This window comes from Cervus canadensis, chromosome 17 (genome assembly GCF_019320065.1).
Source record: "Cervus canadensis isolate Bull #8, Minnesota chromosome 17, ASM1932006v1, whole genome shotgun sequence".
NCBI classification, from domain to species: domain Eukaryota; kingdom Metazoa; phylum Chordata; class Mammalia; order Artiodactyla; family Cervidae; genus Cervus; species Cervus canadensis.
This window is the reverse complement of record NC_057402.1, coordinates 45,233,605-45,247,965: the sequence shown is the minus strand read 5'-3', so window position 1 is coordinate 45,247,965 and position 14,361 is coordinate 45,233,605. Positions and strand designations below refer to the sequence as shown.

The 14,361-nt window shown below is 42.1% G+C and overlaps 1 protein-coding gene across 4 annotated transcripts in view; it reads left to right on the top strand.

The window, feature by feature from the left end:
* PDE8A (phosphodiesterase 8A) overlaps window positions 1-14,361 on the top strand; it is a 146,427-nt gene that overhangs the window by 91,154 nt on the left and 40,912 nt on the right. For all 4 annotated transcript variants that reach the window (XM_043434621.1, XM_043434619.1, XM_043434618.1 and 1 more), the window contains exons 4-5: window positions 1,361-1,417; window positions 2,093-2,147. In XM_043434621.1, the coding sequence (XP_043290556.1) occupies window positions 1,361-1,417; window positions 2,093-2,147 (112 nt within the window). The remainder of the gene's footprint in view (window positions 1-1,360; window positions 1,418-2,092; window positions 2,148-14,361) is intronic.

The window sequence follows — 14,361 nt, the reverse complement described above, 5'->3', positions numbered from 1 at the left end:
TCTGTCCCATCGTGGACACATCCTCCAAGGGCCAGCTTGCTTCTGTCTTGACAGGGGGAGTCCAAATCCAGCCCTCTGCATACCTTTCCATCTGCAGTCACCCTCTTATGTGCATCTCTTCCTTCCAGGCCAGAGGCCAAGTTCCTCCCCCTTCCTGTGGCCTGGCTTTTCTTCTCCAGAGAGTCCTTCTCTTTCCTGCAGTGTAGGGTGGGTCAAAGCCATTGCACATCTCAGTGGGAAGTTTATATTGCTTCTGCTCTTCTCCATCATGTTTATCTCTGCCCTCTCTCATCTCTTGGCTGAATTTTCATTCCCCATGGCTTCCTTGGGAGCTGCTTCTCCAGAAGGGTTAAATTCAGTCCCTTTGGCAGCCTCATTGCTGTTTAGTTGTTAAGTCTTGTCCAACTCTTTGCAACACCATGGACTATAGCACAGTCTTCCCCATGGACCCCATGAATAGCCAAGTTTCCCTGTCCTTCACTATCTCCCAGAGTTTACTCAAACTCATGTACATTGCGTCAGTGACACCATGCAACCACCTCATCCTCTGTCATCCTTTTCTCCTCCTGCCCTTAATCTTTCCCAGCATCAAGGTCCTTATCAGTGAGTTGGCTCTTCACATCAGGTGGCCAAAGCATTGGAACTTCAGCTTCATCATCAGTCCTTCCAGTGAATATTCAGAGTTGATTTCCTTCAGTAGTGACTGGTTTGATCTCCTTGCCATCCAAGGGCGGCCTCATACTCCTTGGGTAACTTCAGTAGAGCAGTGTCTTCTGCTTTTCTCCGTCAGTCTTCTGTCCTTAATTTTTCCTGTCAGGTTTGATTCTCCTCTTTCTGATGGATAAGAATATTTTGCATTTCTGAGTTTTAAATATTTATTGTTACTGTTTTGCCTGCATCCTGCTTGGGAGCCCTTCTCTGCACTGCTTAGAATGCAGTGGCGATCTGGCCCTCGGGCTGCCTCACCCCCACTGTAATGGTCGCCATCCGCTGGCTGTGATACATGTAGACCTGCATCTTCCTTTGATAGGAAGAGACGAGTGGCCCTTCTCATGTAAGGGAGATTCCCCAGGTACGGAAGACTCTCCACCTGAAGTAGCTCAGACCAGAACAAGTAGAAGGCACGTCATCAGAGCTGGCTGCAGTCTTCATGCTCCGTAATTGTGAGGGTCACCATGGGCCACTGGTTAGCAGTTTGTCCCCTGAAGAAAGAAAGGTCAGGTTAGTCAAGAAGGTTTCTCCAGAGTGTGGAGGGGTCTTTCGCTCTCCCCCAACTTTAACTGTCCTACCAAAATTTAGGTTTAGGTGTGTTTAGTTTTTAAAGAATTGCTTTAAATTTATTTTTAAACTTTTTTTAAAGGTCTATCAGATCATCAAAACTCTCAGAAAACACCGTTATTATTGGTGTAGTACGCAGGTAAGATGTTTTTCTTTTTTAAGTGTTGAAATTCAGATGTCAGTGTAATGTGTGTTCTTAACAGAGGCCTGAATTACAGCTTGTGGCCTGTGACAGGCATCACCCTTTCTAGTTTGGCCTTTTCCTCTTTCTTATTTTCTTTCATTTTGGCAGTTAAATTCATGGCTGGAGTTTGTACTTTAACACTAGGTTTTGTGATTTTGGACTGTCTTTCACTTTAGAAAAGGGCCAACCAAGGGAGAATGCCATTCCTGAAGTATGAATGTTTTCCGGATATATTTCTTAGGGACTTCTAACTCCAAATATCTATGAGAATTTACATTATACATAATTGGGGGGAAGCTTATATTTCATTTTAAAATGGGAGGTAAGAAAAGAATAAAAATAATTCAGTTTAAAATTTATACATATCATATAGCTACGTGCTCACTCTTGTGTTCTGGCTCTTAGTGTAATCTCTATATTTCAAGCATTTGTATCTATTGTCAAAAAGCCAGTGTGAAACTAAAACAGAAAATTGTTTTAACTTTGTACATTTGATTTGTACGTTAATCTAATTCATCTAAAAGTATTCATTATATGCCAATGATAATATTATATAAATTAGTAATTAAAGATGTGAGATGTAACTGATTAGAAAAAACTGTCTCTAACCGTTTACTTGTCCTTTTAAAGGGTGGATAGAGAAGAGTCATGTGTAATGTCCCTCATTGCTGCTGGCTTCACAAGGGTATGTACTCACTTCTTTGTTATGCAAGTATAATTCAGCATGACAAATTATTTTATCTCAGCTTTAGAGCCTGGCAATAGTTTTGAATTAATTTGAAAAAGAAAACTCATCCTTGTGCTGTGTTATAGTTTGATTTAATTTTATAATCTGGTAATCTGATAATCCACAACACTTTGCTTTCTCAGTTGCTCAAAACTATGCCTGCTAAATGCATCTAAACATAAAAACATCTCCTTCAATGGCTTACTCGTGAGTTAAAAGCTGTACCACAGGATGTGTTGTCATAAAGCTCACAGACATACCTGCAACTTTAAAGCCAACTCAAGGATTCTGGAAGTAAGACCTACACAACATGGCTCCATTTCTTTCCACCCCTGGCTCTAATCTCTTGGTTTCCCTTAAGTCAAAAAGCTTATGCAGGCTTTGGTCAGCTAGTTGCTAGTGAGCCTTGGGAATCATGGTGGAGAGCTCACATAAGACTGATCATTGGGCAGACTTGTAGCCCAAATATCAGTGAGGTCATGGAGAAACCTCACCCCTTGATTCTGGCTGGTAGCACTCCCAAGTATCTGGAAGAAGCAAATACGCATCCTCCCAGAGGGAGATTCCTTCTTCTTCAGCCTCGGAGAGTCTCTGCAAATAATCATTCAAGGGCAGCAGGCAGCCCTCAGTCAGCATTAACCTGTCCACAAGGAAACACAGCATTCCAAGTGGGAACTAGCAGGGGGGAGAGGCAGTGGGAGCAGGCCCTCACAGTTCTCAGAAATTACAATTGTCAGATAAAATCGTGAAATGATTATGCTTATTATATGTAAAGAGACAAAGATAGGACAAGCTTGGAAATATCTTCAAGGAATAGGAAGCTATAAAAAGTGATGTAGCAAATTTTAAACATAACATAATTGGATTTTGAGAAATGCACATATAATAACTGAAAATTTTAAAACTTAGTAGGTCAGAAGAGATTATCCAGCATGTGGCACAAAGATCCAAAAACAGAAAATAAGTTAGAGAAGTTTAGAAAAGTGGAGGATAGAGCGGATGGTTTAGCATCTGCATAACTGGAGTTCTGGAAGAATAGGAGAGAGAATGGGGCGTTATATTTGAAGAGAATTTTCCAGAACTGATGGAAGACTATAATCCACAGATTCCAAAATTCCAAAGTAGAATAAATAAAAAGAGAACATACCATAGTGAAAAAACAAACAAAATAAAGAGACAATATTAAACTTAGTCAGAGGGAAAAAAATTAGAACAGCAGACTAACAGCTGGCTTCGTGGCAGCAGTAGGTTGATGTTAGGAAACAGTGGAATAGTGTTTTCAATGTGATAAAAGAAAATAACTGCCTTCCTAGAGTGTTGTACCTAGAATGTGCTCAGTTGCTAAGTTCAGTTGCTCAGTCATATCTGACTGTTTGCGACCCCATGGACTGTAGCCTGCCAGGCTCCTCTGTGCATGGGATTTCCTAGGCAAGAATAACTAGAATGGATTGTGTCTCCTGCATTGGCAGGCAAATTCTTTACCACCGTGCCCCCTGGGATCCCTTATACCTAGCATAAATACTTCCAAAAATGAAGGTGAAATCAAGACTTTCAGAAATATGAAAATGACACAAATTGTAACTAGCAGATTCTCAAAGGAAAATTCTGAAGGATGTGCTTAAAGCAGAAGCAAGATGAGTCCTAAATCCCAAGTGGGAGGCCTGAAAGGTAAGAACGAGTAAGGAGCAAGAAACTGTGAATGTGGGCTGAACACAAACACTTTTGTTGTTGTTCAGTCGCTCAGTCGTGTCCGACTCTTCGAGACCCCATGGACTGCAGCACACCAGGCTTCCCTGTCCTTCACCATCTCCCGGAGTTTGCTCAAACTCATGTTCATTGAGTCGGTGATGCTGTCTGGCCCTCTCATCCTCTGCCGCTTCCTTCTCCTTTTGCCTTCAATCTTTCCCAGCACCAGCATCTTTTCCTATTGTGTAAAGCAGTAATAACAGTGTCTCACCTGATTAGAGATCACAGATGGAAAAGGATCATAACCTGAGAGTCCCACACCAGCCAAGTGATTGTTCACCCTTCAGGGCACAAGAGGTATTCCTTTGGGCATTATATTAATACATAAAACTCAGAGATGTATTTCCCCAGAAGCCTTGTCTGAGGAAAAGAATTAAATAAGGACTTCAACCATTCAACAAATGAAGTAGAACGGAACTCTTAAGATGAGGGAGAAAGTAGTGGAGAGAGTGGTGTGTTTACATAATACACATTTGTGTGTGTGTGTGTAATGTAGAATATGTATTTTTATATGTGATTATATAACATCCAATAATACCTCAGCATTTAAATTCTAGGGTATCTAAGCACACCCTGCCCTAGGTGTCTTCAAGGTTTCAGGGCACAAAGTGGAAATAAATGCATTCTTGTGGCTCATCTAGCAAACAGGGAAGTGGGTGGGCAGTGAAAGTATTCTGAAGTTTTCTTCTTTGTGGGAAATGTGCAGACTAGAGCACTGCTCATGGGAGACTTTGTTCTGGAATGAATTGGTATCTTGTTTTCAAATAATAGTAAAGAAATCTATGTCTGCTTTTGAGATCAGTGAAAAGGGAAGTAATCAATAATAGAAAAGTTTAAGAAAATTTCTGGGGGCTTTCCTGGTGGCTCAGTGGTAAAGAATCCACCTGCCTAAATAAAATACATTAATTTATTATTAAATAAATTTATTTAATAATCTAAATAAATCTACTTAGGTTATTAAAATGATCTAATAAATTTTAGACTCTTATTACATAGTTTTGTGGTTCAAACCCAGGAGACATTGGTTTGATCCCTGGTCCCTGAAGATTCCACATGCCCTGGAGCAGAGCAGCTAAGCCCGTGAGCCACCAGTACTGAGCCTGTGCTGTAGAGCCTGGGAGCTGCAACCACTGAAGCCCGCATACCCTAGAGCCCGTGCTCTACAGTGAGAAGCCTGCTCACCACAGCTAGAGGGTAGCCCCTGCTTGTCACAGCTTGTGACAGAAAAGCCCTCATAGCAACGAAGATCCAGCATAGCCAAAAATAGTTTTTAAAAAGAACTGAATTAATAAAATATGGAGTTTGTGGGAATTCCTTGGTGGTCTGGTGGTTAGGACTCCACACTTCACTTCTGAGGGCCCAAAGTTCAATCCCTGGTCAAGGAACCAAGATCCCTCAAGCCTTGCAGCAACCCCTGCCCAAGAAGTATGGAATTTTTAGCAACTGGATCACACTGGCATATCCAAGGAAGAGGAAACAACAGTGAAATCAGTGATAAACATAGAGTAAGATGGGAGCAAAATCAAGTGCATGAAAATGGGCTGGATTCTCCCATTAAAGGAGAAGCCATTAGACTGGGTTACGAAAGTACAATTATATGTTGTTTATAAGATAGTAATAAAAGGAACTTAATAATAAAGAAAAAGGTAACAAGTAAATGCAAACAAAAGGAACACAGGAATTCCAATATCAACATCAGATATGGTGGAACTTAAGACTTTGTTTTAAATACACATTTTATATACAAATTTTACATTGTTGTTATTATTACATAGTTTTGTGGTTCTCCTTTTTTGATCCCACCCTCCCCAACATTCACATGTGTCAGCACCTGTCCGCATTCCCTGACTTCCAGTTGAACTTGTATGAGAACAGCCATGCTAGCCAGCGTGCAGGTGAGCATCATAAGGATACCAGGTTGGAAGTTGTGGGTCACCTGTTCCCAGCGGATCCTTAGGTCACCCCTCCTTAAACTGCCTAGGGAAGCATTCACATGAGGAAGAAACTTCCCCTGAGAACTCCGAAGTTCCTTGTGTTAGTACTCTTAGGCTACAGAACTGGCCATTCTTAACAAGGACCTTCGATGTTTCTGACTTTCCAGTGAAGCTAGTGAAACTGGGAGGACAGATTATTCATCTTGCCTTAAGTTGTTTGCTTACCTATAGCTGCCATAAACAGTGACAGACTTTATTTTCCTGGGCTCCAGAATCACTGCAGATGGTGACTGTAGCCGTGAAATTAAAAGACGCCCTCTCCTTGGAAGAAATGTTATGACCAACCTAGACAGCATATTAAAAAGCAGAGACATTCCTTTGCTCACAAATGTCTGTCTAGTCAAAGCTATGGTTTTTCCAGTAGTTATGTATGGATGTAAGAGTTGGACTATAAAGAAAGCTGAGTGCCGAAGAATTAATGCTTTTGTACTGTGGTGTTGGAGAAGACTCTTGAGAGTCCCTTGGTCTGCATGGAGATCCAACCAGTCAATCCTAAAGGAAATCAACCCTGAATATTCTTTGGAAGGACTGATGCTGAAGCTGAAGCTCCAATACCATGGCCACCTGATGTGAAGAACTGACTCATTAGACAAGACTGTGGTGCTGGGCAAGATTGAAGGCAGGAGGAGAAGGGGATGACAGAGGATAAGATGGTTGGATGGCATCGCCGACTCAATGGACATGAGGTTGAGCAAGCTCCAGGAGTTGGTGATGGACAGGGAAGCCTGGCATGCTGCAGTCTGTGTGGTCACCAAGAGCTGGACAGCTGAGCAACTGAACTGAACTGATAGCTGCCAGCAGTCATTAAGCTTTTTATTTGTATGAGGTTGTACAAGCAATATTGGAAATACTGTTTAAAATTCTGTGCAAGGAAGTCCATCAGCACAGCTTCATGGACTGCAAAGTATATCCTGGTAGAAAGGCTAGTTAACCATGGGCCTCGTGTTTTCTTAGTACAATTGAGTTATCATTAAACTGTAAAATTCAAAGGTAACTGATGCACACTCTCTCCCTGCCCTCTCACCTGCACTACTTAATCAAGGTATTCCCTGCAGCCTCTGCCAGAATTGTGGTTAAGTGCATGTCTATGAAAAACACTTCATGCAAAAAGCACAGGTTTGAAATAGTCATTTTAGAGGTCTGTGACTTAGGAAATATGGAAGTAGCAGTCTCACCACTTAGTAAGTGACGAATCCAACTAGGTGACCAGTCCTCCGAGACCACGCGAGGTAACTTGTCTTCTCACACAGAGCCCCGTACTCTCAGGTGTCAGAAGGATGCTGAGGTGACAGGGGGCACAGAGAGCAGAGCATTCAGGCCTGGAGGTAAGGTGGTTTTCCCAAGTCTCATGACCGGGAGGCAGTGTGGCCCAGGCTTGAGCCCAGCCCCAGACCTGAAAGCCATCACTGCAGTGAGATCTCTGGATTCATAGGGCAGACAGCTTTTCTGTAGATTGGCCATAGTTCAGGATTCCACAGTGGATGCACACTTGCTTACCTCCTCAGTTGGACTTGGCCTTTGAGCTTTCTGACTAAAATCTCAGAGGTTAGGGAATTTTTTCCCCCTCTTATTTTTTTCAGATATGAAAACACGATAACACACTTACAGGAGACTTGGAAAATACAGAACAAAGTTACATATAGTTCCACGATATAATACAATTTTTTTAAGTAGATTAAATTAAGATTTTTAGTTGTAGTTTCAATATCAAACTCTTAAATTAATAGAATGCATATACAGAGAAGTAGAATCTTATGTAGACCTGAAAAGCACCATGAACCAATTTGAAATAATTATGATTTATTATACAGTTTTCACACAGCAGTAGGATACAAATTCTATTCAAGCTCCCATAGATTATAAACTAGGAGACACTGAAAGATATCCAGGGACATAAGACCAGGTGCAAAAATTTGGTGGTCTAAAGTTATTAAAATCATAGAGTGTGTTCTCTTATCACTGTGGAATTATGTTAGAGATCAATATCAAAAGATATTTGAGAATAACCCAATCCATATATTTTCAAGTGCAGTGTGACTTTACCAAGAGATATCTTTGACTTAGCCATGAAAGCCTCAATAAAGTTAGAAGACTGAAAAAACACAGGGTGATTCAAGATAAGAAAGCATTTAAATGTGAAATTAGTATCAAAATTAGAAATTAATATCAAAGATACCTTAAAAATCCCATGCATTTGGAAATTAAATGTCCACTTTTAAATGATGGGTGTATCTAAGAAGCTATAACAAGGAAAATTAGAAAAATATTTGTATTGGAATAAAAATGAAAAGAGAATTTACCAGAATTTGTTGCATGTACCTGAAGCTGCTCAATGTAATATAATACAGTGTGGAGTCTTGAATAAGGTATGAAAACAAATAATGGACACTAACATAAAATTTTGTGAAATTTAACAAAGTCTGTATTTAGTTAATAATACTGTATCACATGTTAATTTCTTGTTTGTTTGTTTTTTACAATATTGTATTTCTTTATATCCTCAGAATTGGATTAGAAGTTTCAAGCCTCATTCAAAAAAATTGTCTTTAATGTGACTAAGATAAACTTTCTAGACTTTTAGCAGTGCAGTAATACTATATGCCAAAATACATGGAACTGTGTCAAAGTTTTGAGTGAATTTAAATTATAAATCTAGCATTCTATTCATACTAAGTCAAATGTGTGGAATCAAAATGTCATAAATGTTTTAGATAGGCAAAAATTCATGTTTTCTAAAATATATATAATACATACTATTTATGTTTACAAAAGCTTTTTGACTGCACTTGGTACAGGCTTGAGAAAGAACATTTAAAAAAAAAAGATGAGAAATTGGAAAACATAAATTAAATGAAATATGAGCACTGAATATGAAATAGGAAAAGTGAAACCATCTAGATAAAAGATCATCATATAATCCAGTTGTTTTTAAACATATCTGCTCATTAGAAACACATCTGGAGCTTTGGAGGGAAAAAGCAAAACCTGGGCATTTGTATTTTTCAAAAAATTCCAAGATAATTCTGATACACATCTGGATTTTAAAAAGTGATTACAGATTTTCCTATTTAAATGGTAGTTTTAGTGATACAGAATTCTTTTCTGTTGATCAATCATGGTACAATGGTATTAAACAAATAATAGTTACATAATCCCAGTAATCCTAGTAAAAGATATTTATCAGTTTTCACAATCAATAGTCTGACAAAAAATAAAAGATAATTACAATTGCAAGCCATAATGAAAACATGATTAGCCTAACAATATAAAATAATTTGATACAGTTTGGGGGGTTAAGCAGAGTGATGTGGTAAGTGGAAGTGCATACATGCACATGTTTTCATCTGCCCAGCCAGTCTATGTCTTTTTGTTGGTGCATTTAATCCATTTACATTTGAAGTAAATATTTGTGATCCTATTACCATTTAAATTGTTTTGGGTTTATTTTGTGTAGGTCTTTTCCTTATCTTGTGTTTCCTGCCTAGAGAAGTTCCTGTAGCATTTGTTGTAAAGCTGATTTGGTGGTGCTGAATTCTCTTAACTTTTGCTTGTCTGTAAAGCTTTTGATTTCTCCATCAAATCTGAATGAGAGTCTTGCTGGGTAGAGTATTATATTTGGTTGTAGGTTCTTCTCTCATCATTTTCAATATATCATGCCATTCCCTTCTGGCTTGTAGAGTTTCTGTTGAGAAATCAGCTGATAACCTTACGGGAATCCCCTGTTTTGCTGTTTGTCGTTTTTCTCTTGCTGTTTTAATATTTTATATTTGTCTTTAATCTTTGTTAGTTTGATCACTGTGTTTTGCTGTGCTTGCTCCTCCTTGGGTTCTTCCTGCCTGGGACTCTCTGTGCTTCCTGGATTTGGTTGACTATTTCCTTTCCCATGTTAGGGAAGTTTTCAGCTATTATCTCTTCAAATATTTTCTCGGGTCCTTTCTCTCATCTCCTTCTGGGACCCCTAAAATGCAAATGTTCTTGCATTTAATGCTGTCCCAGAGGTCCCTTAGGCTATCTTCATTTTTTTTTTTTTCATTCTTATTTCTATATTCTGTTCTGCATCAGTGATTTCCACCATTCTGTCTCCAGGTCACTTATCCTTATCTGTTCTGCCTCAGTTATTCTGCTATTGATTCCTTCCAGTGTATTCCTTCCTCTCTTTATTCTTTAGTTCTTCTAGGTCTTTGGTAAATGTTTCTTGCTTCTTCTCCATTATTTTTCCAAGATCCTGGATCATCTTTACTATCATTATTCTGAATTTTTTTTTTTTCTGGAAAGTTGCCTGTCTCCACTGCATTTATTTGTTTTTGTGGGGTTTTATCTTGTCCCTTCATCTGGGACATAACCTGCTTTTTCACCCCGATTAACTTTCTGTAATATGGTTTTCATTCTAGCCACTATGGGATTGTGGTTCTTCTTCTTATGTCTGCCCTTTGGTGGATGAGGCTAAGAGGCTTGTGTAAGCTTCCTGATGGGAGGGACTGGCATGGGAAAACTGGGTCTTGCTGGTGGGCAGGGCTCAGTAAAGCTTTAATCCAATTATCTGCTGATGGGTGGGGTGATCCCTCCCTATTAGTTTTTTGGCTTGAGGCAACCCAGCCCTGGGGGCTGCAGGCTCTATGGTAGGGTTGATGGCGCCCTCCAAGGGGCCCTTCCAGGACTGCTGCTGCCAGTGCCCCTGTCCCCTCGGTGAGCCACTCACCCCACGCCTCTGCAGGAGACCCTCCAACAGCAACAGGTAGGTTTGGTTCAGTCCCCTGTGAGGTCACTGCATCTTCCCCCTGGCTCGTGGTGTGCACCAGATTTTGTTTGTGTCCTCCAAGAGTGGAGTCTCTGTTTCCCTCTGTCCTGTGGCAGTCCTGTGATCAAATCCCGCAGGCCTTCAAAGTCAGAGTCTCAGGATTCCCGGTCCCTTTGCCAGACCCCCAGTCTGGGAAGCCTGATATGGGGCTCAGAGCCTTCACAGCAGCGGAAGAACTTCTTTGGTATTATTGTTCTCCAGTTTGTGGGTCATCCACTTGGCAGGTATGGGATTTGATTTTATCATGATTGCATCCCTTCTAACCGTCTGACTGGGGCTTCTTCTTTGTCTTTGGATGTGGGGTATCTTTTTTTGGTGGGTTCCAGCATCCTCCTGTTGATGGTTGTTCAGCAGCTAGTTGCAATTTTGGTGCTCTTGCAGGAGGAGATGAGTGCACGTCCTTCTACTTTGCCATCTTGAACCAGAACCTTGAGGTTTGGGTTTGGTGTCTCTCGGCCCTAGTCATGCATTAGAACTCCCTAAGAAGTGTCCCTGAGGAGGCCCTGGTTCTGTTGGTTTGGGCAGGGCCCTGCACCCTGGTGTTATTTTGTAGATTGCAGGGAGTTCTAATGTGCAGCCAGGGACGGAGATGCACTGGGGATGGGGGGCCCGGTGGGCGTGAGGTGCTCTGGGGAGAGGCAGGTTGAGTTGGCTTGGGAGCCAGTGGCCCCACCCCTCTCGTGGGCTGGGCTGGGCTGGGGTGAAGAGACCAGCTGCTGCTCAAGCAGAAGGAACAGCAGCCTGATTCCTGAAGCTCCTTGGGCCTGACGCTCTTCTCTACCCTCCACAACCCTATGGAATCCTCAGGACATGAATGAAAGGAAAGACAGGATGTTTAGACACAGAGCCAGCAGAGGCAGCAAGGTGGGGAGCAGACAGCAGGAGAAAGATGCGCTGCTTCTGTTAACGTGCACTGGTTTTCTAACCTGAACACCCACCTTTGGGATAAAAATGTTTGGATGCACACATTCACACCCAGTGAAAACTCTGGCCACATGCACAGGAGGCTGTGATACACGATACACATGGCTCCCTGTCCCAGGATTTCCCAGAATAGGTGAGGCCCAGCAAGTGCGAGAATAGCTGGGGATCCCTGTCCACCTCAGGTCCCCCACCTCTTGTCTACTGGCGGCACGCTCTGTGCCCCAGAAATCTCGCCGCTGTTCCTGCCCTGTCAGCGGTGGGCGCCTGTGCAGATGAGCAGTGTTCTTGGGTGTTCCTGTGGCATCGTGACACTGAGGAGAGAGCTGCAGGGCCAGTGCTCTCTCTTTCTTTTTTTAAATAATTTTATTTATTTATGGCCTTCCTGGGGCTTCAGTGCTACACAGGCTTTTTCTCTAGTCCCAGCGAATGGAGGCTCCTTTCTAGTTGTGGTTCACAGGTTTCTCATTGCAGTGGCTTCTCTTGTTGCAGAGCACAGGCTCTAGGGCACATAGCTTCAGTAGTTGCGGTGTGAGGCTTGGTTGCTCTGTGACATGTGTGCTCTTCCTGGACCAAGAATCAAGCCTGTGTCCCTTGCACTGACAGGTGGGTTCTTAACCACCAAGCCGCCAGGACGTCCCAAGGCCAGCAGTCTTACTCCTCCCAGTTGGTGGGAGCTGGCGGGCATGTCCCCTCTCTGACTTGTGTGGTTAGGAATGGTTGTGTTTGGCCTGCAGGCCTAGGGACCATCATGCCCATGGCCAGCGGGCCTGGCTGTCCCTCCCAGGGGACAGCAGTGACTGCTGTGTGTTCATGCAGCAGTCCGCAGGTGCTGTGCTTTCTTGTGGTCATGGTCAGAGATGCAGGGTGGTCTTGTTTTGCGGGTAAGGAAGAAGGCTCTGGAAGCTTCAGGGCCTCGTAGAGGATCATACAGCTTTAAAAGACATGAACCAAGGGCTGGGCTCTTAGATTACTTGACACACAGACAAGATCACAGTTCCAACAGGGGGATGTCTGCCTTCACTGGTGGTAGAAGGAGCATCACAAGAGGCCCCATGCCCCAGGCTGGTCTGGCTTTGGCTTGTGGATAGTGGCCTGCATATACCCTGCCTCTGAAGCCTCAACTTCCTCGTCACCAGGTAGAATATTATCCATGTGTTGAACAGGTGAAATCAAGAGCATGCCACAGAAACAGGGGCAAGTAAATACAAGTATTACAGCAGAGTGGAATTACATGATAGTACATAGTGACATGTAAGATGTCTTCATGAAATTCTTAATCTGGTAGTGGAATGGGCTCAAGCTTCCCATTTCCATGTGGTCTGCTTTGTTGAGATGTTTTCATCATGTAGAGAATAGTTAGTGTCCGCAGGAGTAGGAGCGCCTGGGGAAGCCGTGGCTCTGCCAGTCCCTCTGCTGTGGAGGATGACCCTTTGTCAGCTTAGCTGAGCTGCTGTTTGATGTTAGTAAAGGGAAATGTTGCCTAGTGGGAATGACCTCTGTGACACAGCTGCGAAGAGGTGTGCAAGTGTGTCTTTGCTCACCGTGAGCTTGTGCAGCTCGAAAGAGGACAACATACTGCTCATCTAAGTGACGAGACTCCGAAAGTTAATATAAATGGGACTTGCGTTAATAAATTTCTTCCTTCTGCGTATTCTAGCCTTTACAGTGACATGTAGACATCAAAAAATCCTCATAGCTCAAGGCACTGAAAGAAAAGTATTCTTAAGCCCTGGTTTTTTTCCCTTGAGCTTTTTTTTAGTGGAAGAATTTACACTGTTGTGTTAGAACAACACAGAAAAGTGTACATAAAAGTGATTTAGTCATATATATATGCTTTTGCTGTTCTTCAGTTGCTCAGTCATGTCTGACTCTTTGTGACTCCATAGACTGCAGCACGCTACGCTTCCCCATCCTTCACCATCTCCCAGTTTGCTCAGATCTGTGTCCATTGAGCTGGTGATAACATCTAACCTTCTCATCCTCTGCTGCCCCCTTCTTCTTTTGCCTTTAATCTATCCAATAATCAGGATCTTTTCCAATGAGTTGGCTCTTTGCATCAGGTGGCCAAAGTATATACATACATGTATATACTTTTTCAGATTCTCTTCCATTAAAGGTTATTACAAGATACTGAAATGTAGTTTCCTGTGATACCTAGTAGGACCTTGTTTACTTATCTTCCATACAGTAGGGTGTATCTGTTAATCTCAAGCTCCTAATTTATCCATCCCCACATCCCTTCCCCTTTGTAACTATAAGTTTGTTTTCTGTGTCTGAGTTTGTTTCTGTTTTGTGAGTAAATTCATTTGTATATTTTTAGATCCCACATATAGGTGGTATCCTATGATATATTTCTTTTTCTTTTACTTCACTTAGTATGCTGATCTCTGGGTTTATCCATGTTGCCGCAAATGGCATTGTTTCATTTTTTATGGCCAAGTAGTATTCCATTACATACCCCCCCCACACACCCCTTCTGTTTCCATTCCTCTGTCAGTGGACACTTAGGAGGTTGCTTCCATCACACACACACACCCCCCCCTTCTGTATACACACACACACACACACACACACACACACACACACCCCTTCTGTATACACACACACACACACACCCCTTCTGTATACACACACACACACACACACCCCTTCTGTATACACACACACACACACACACACACACCCCTTCTGTATACACACACACACACAC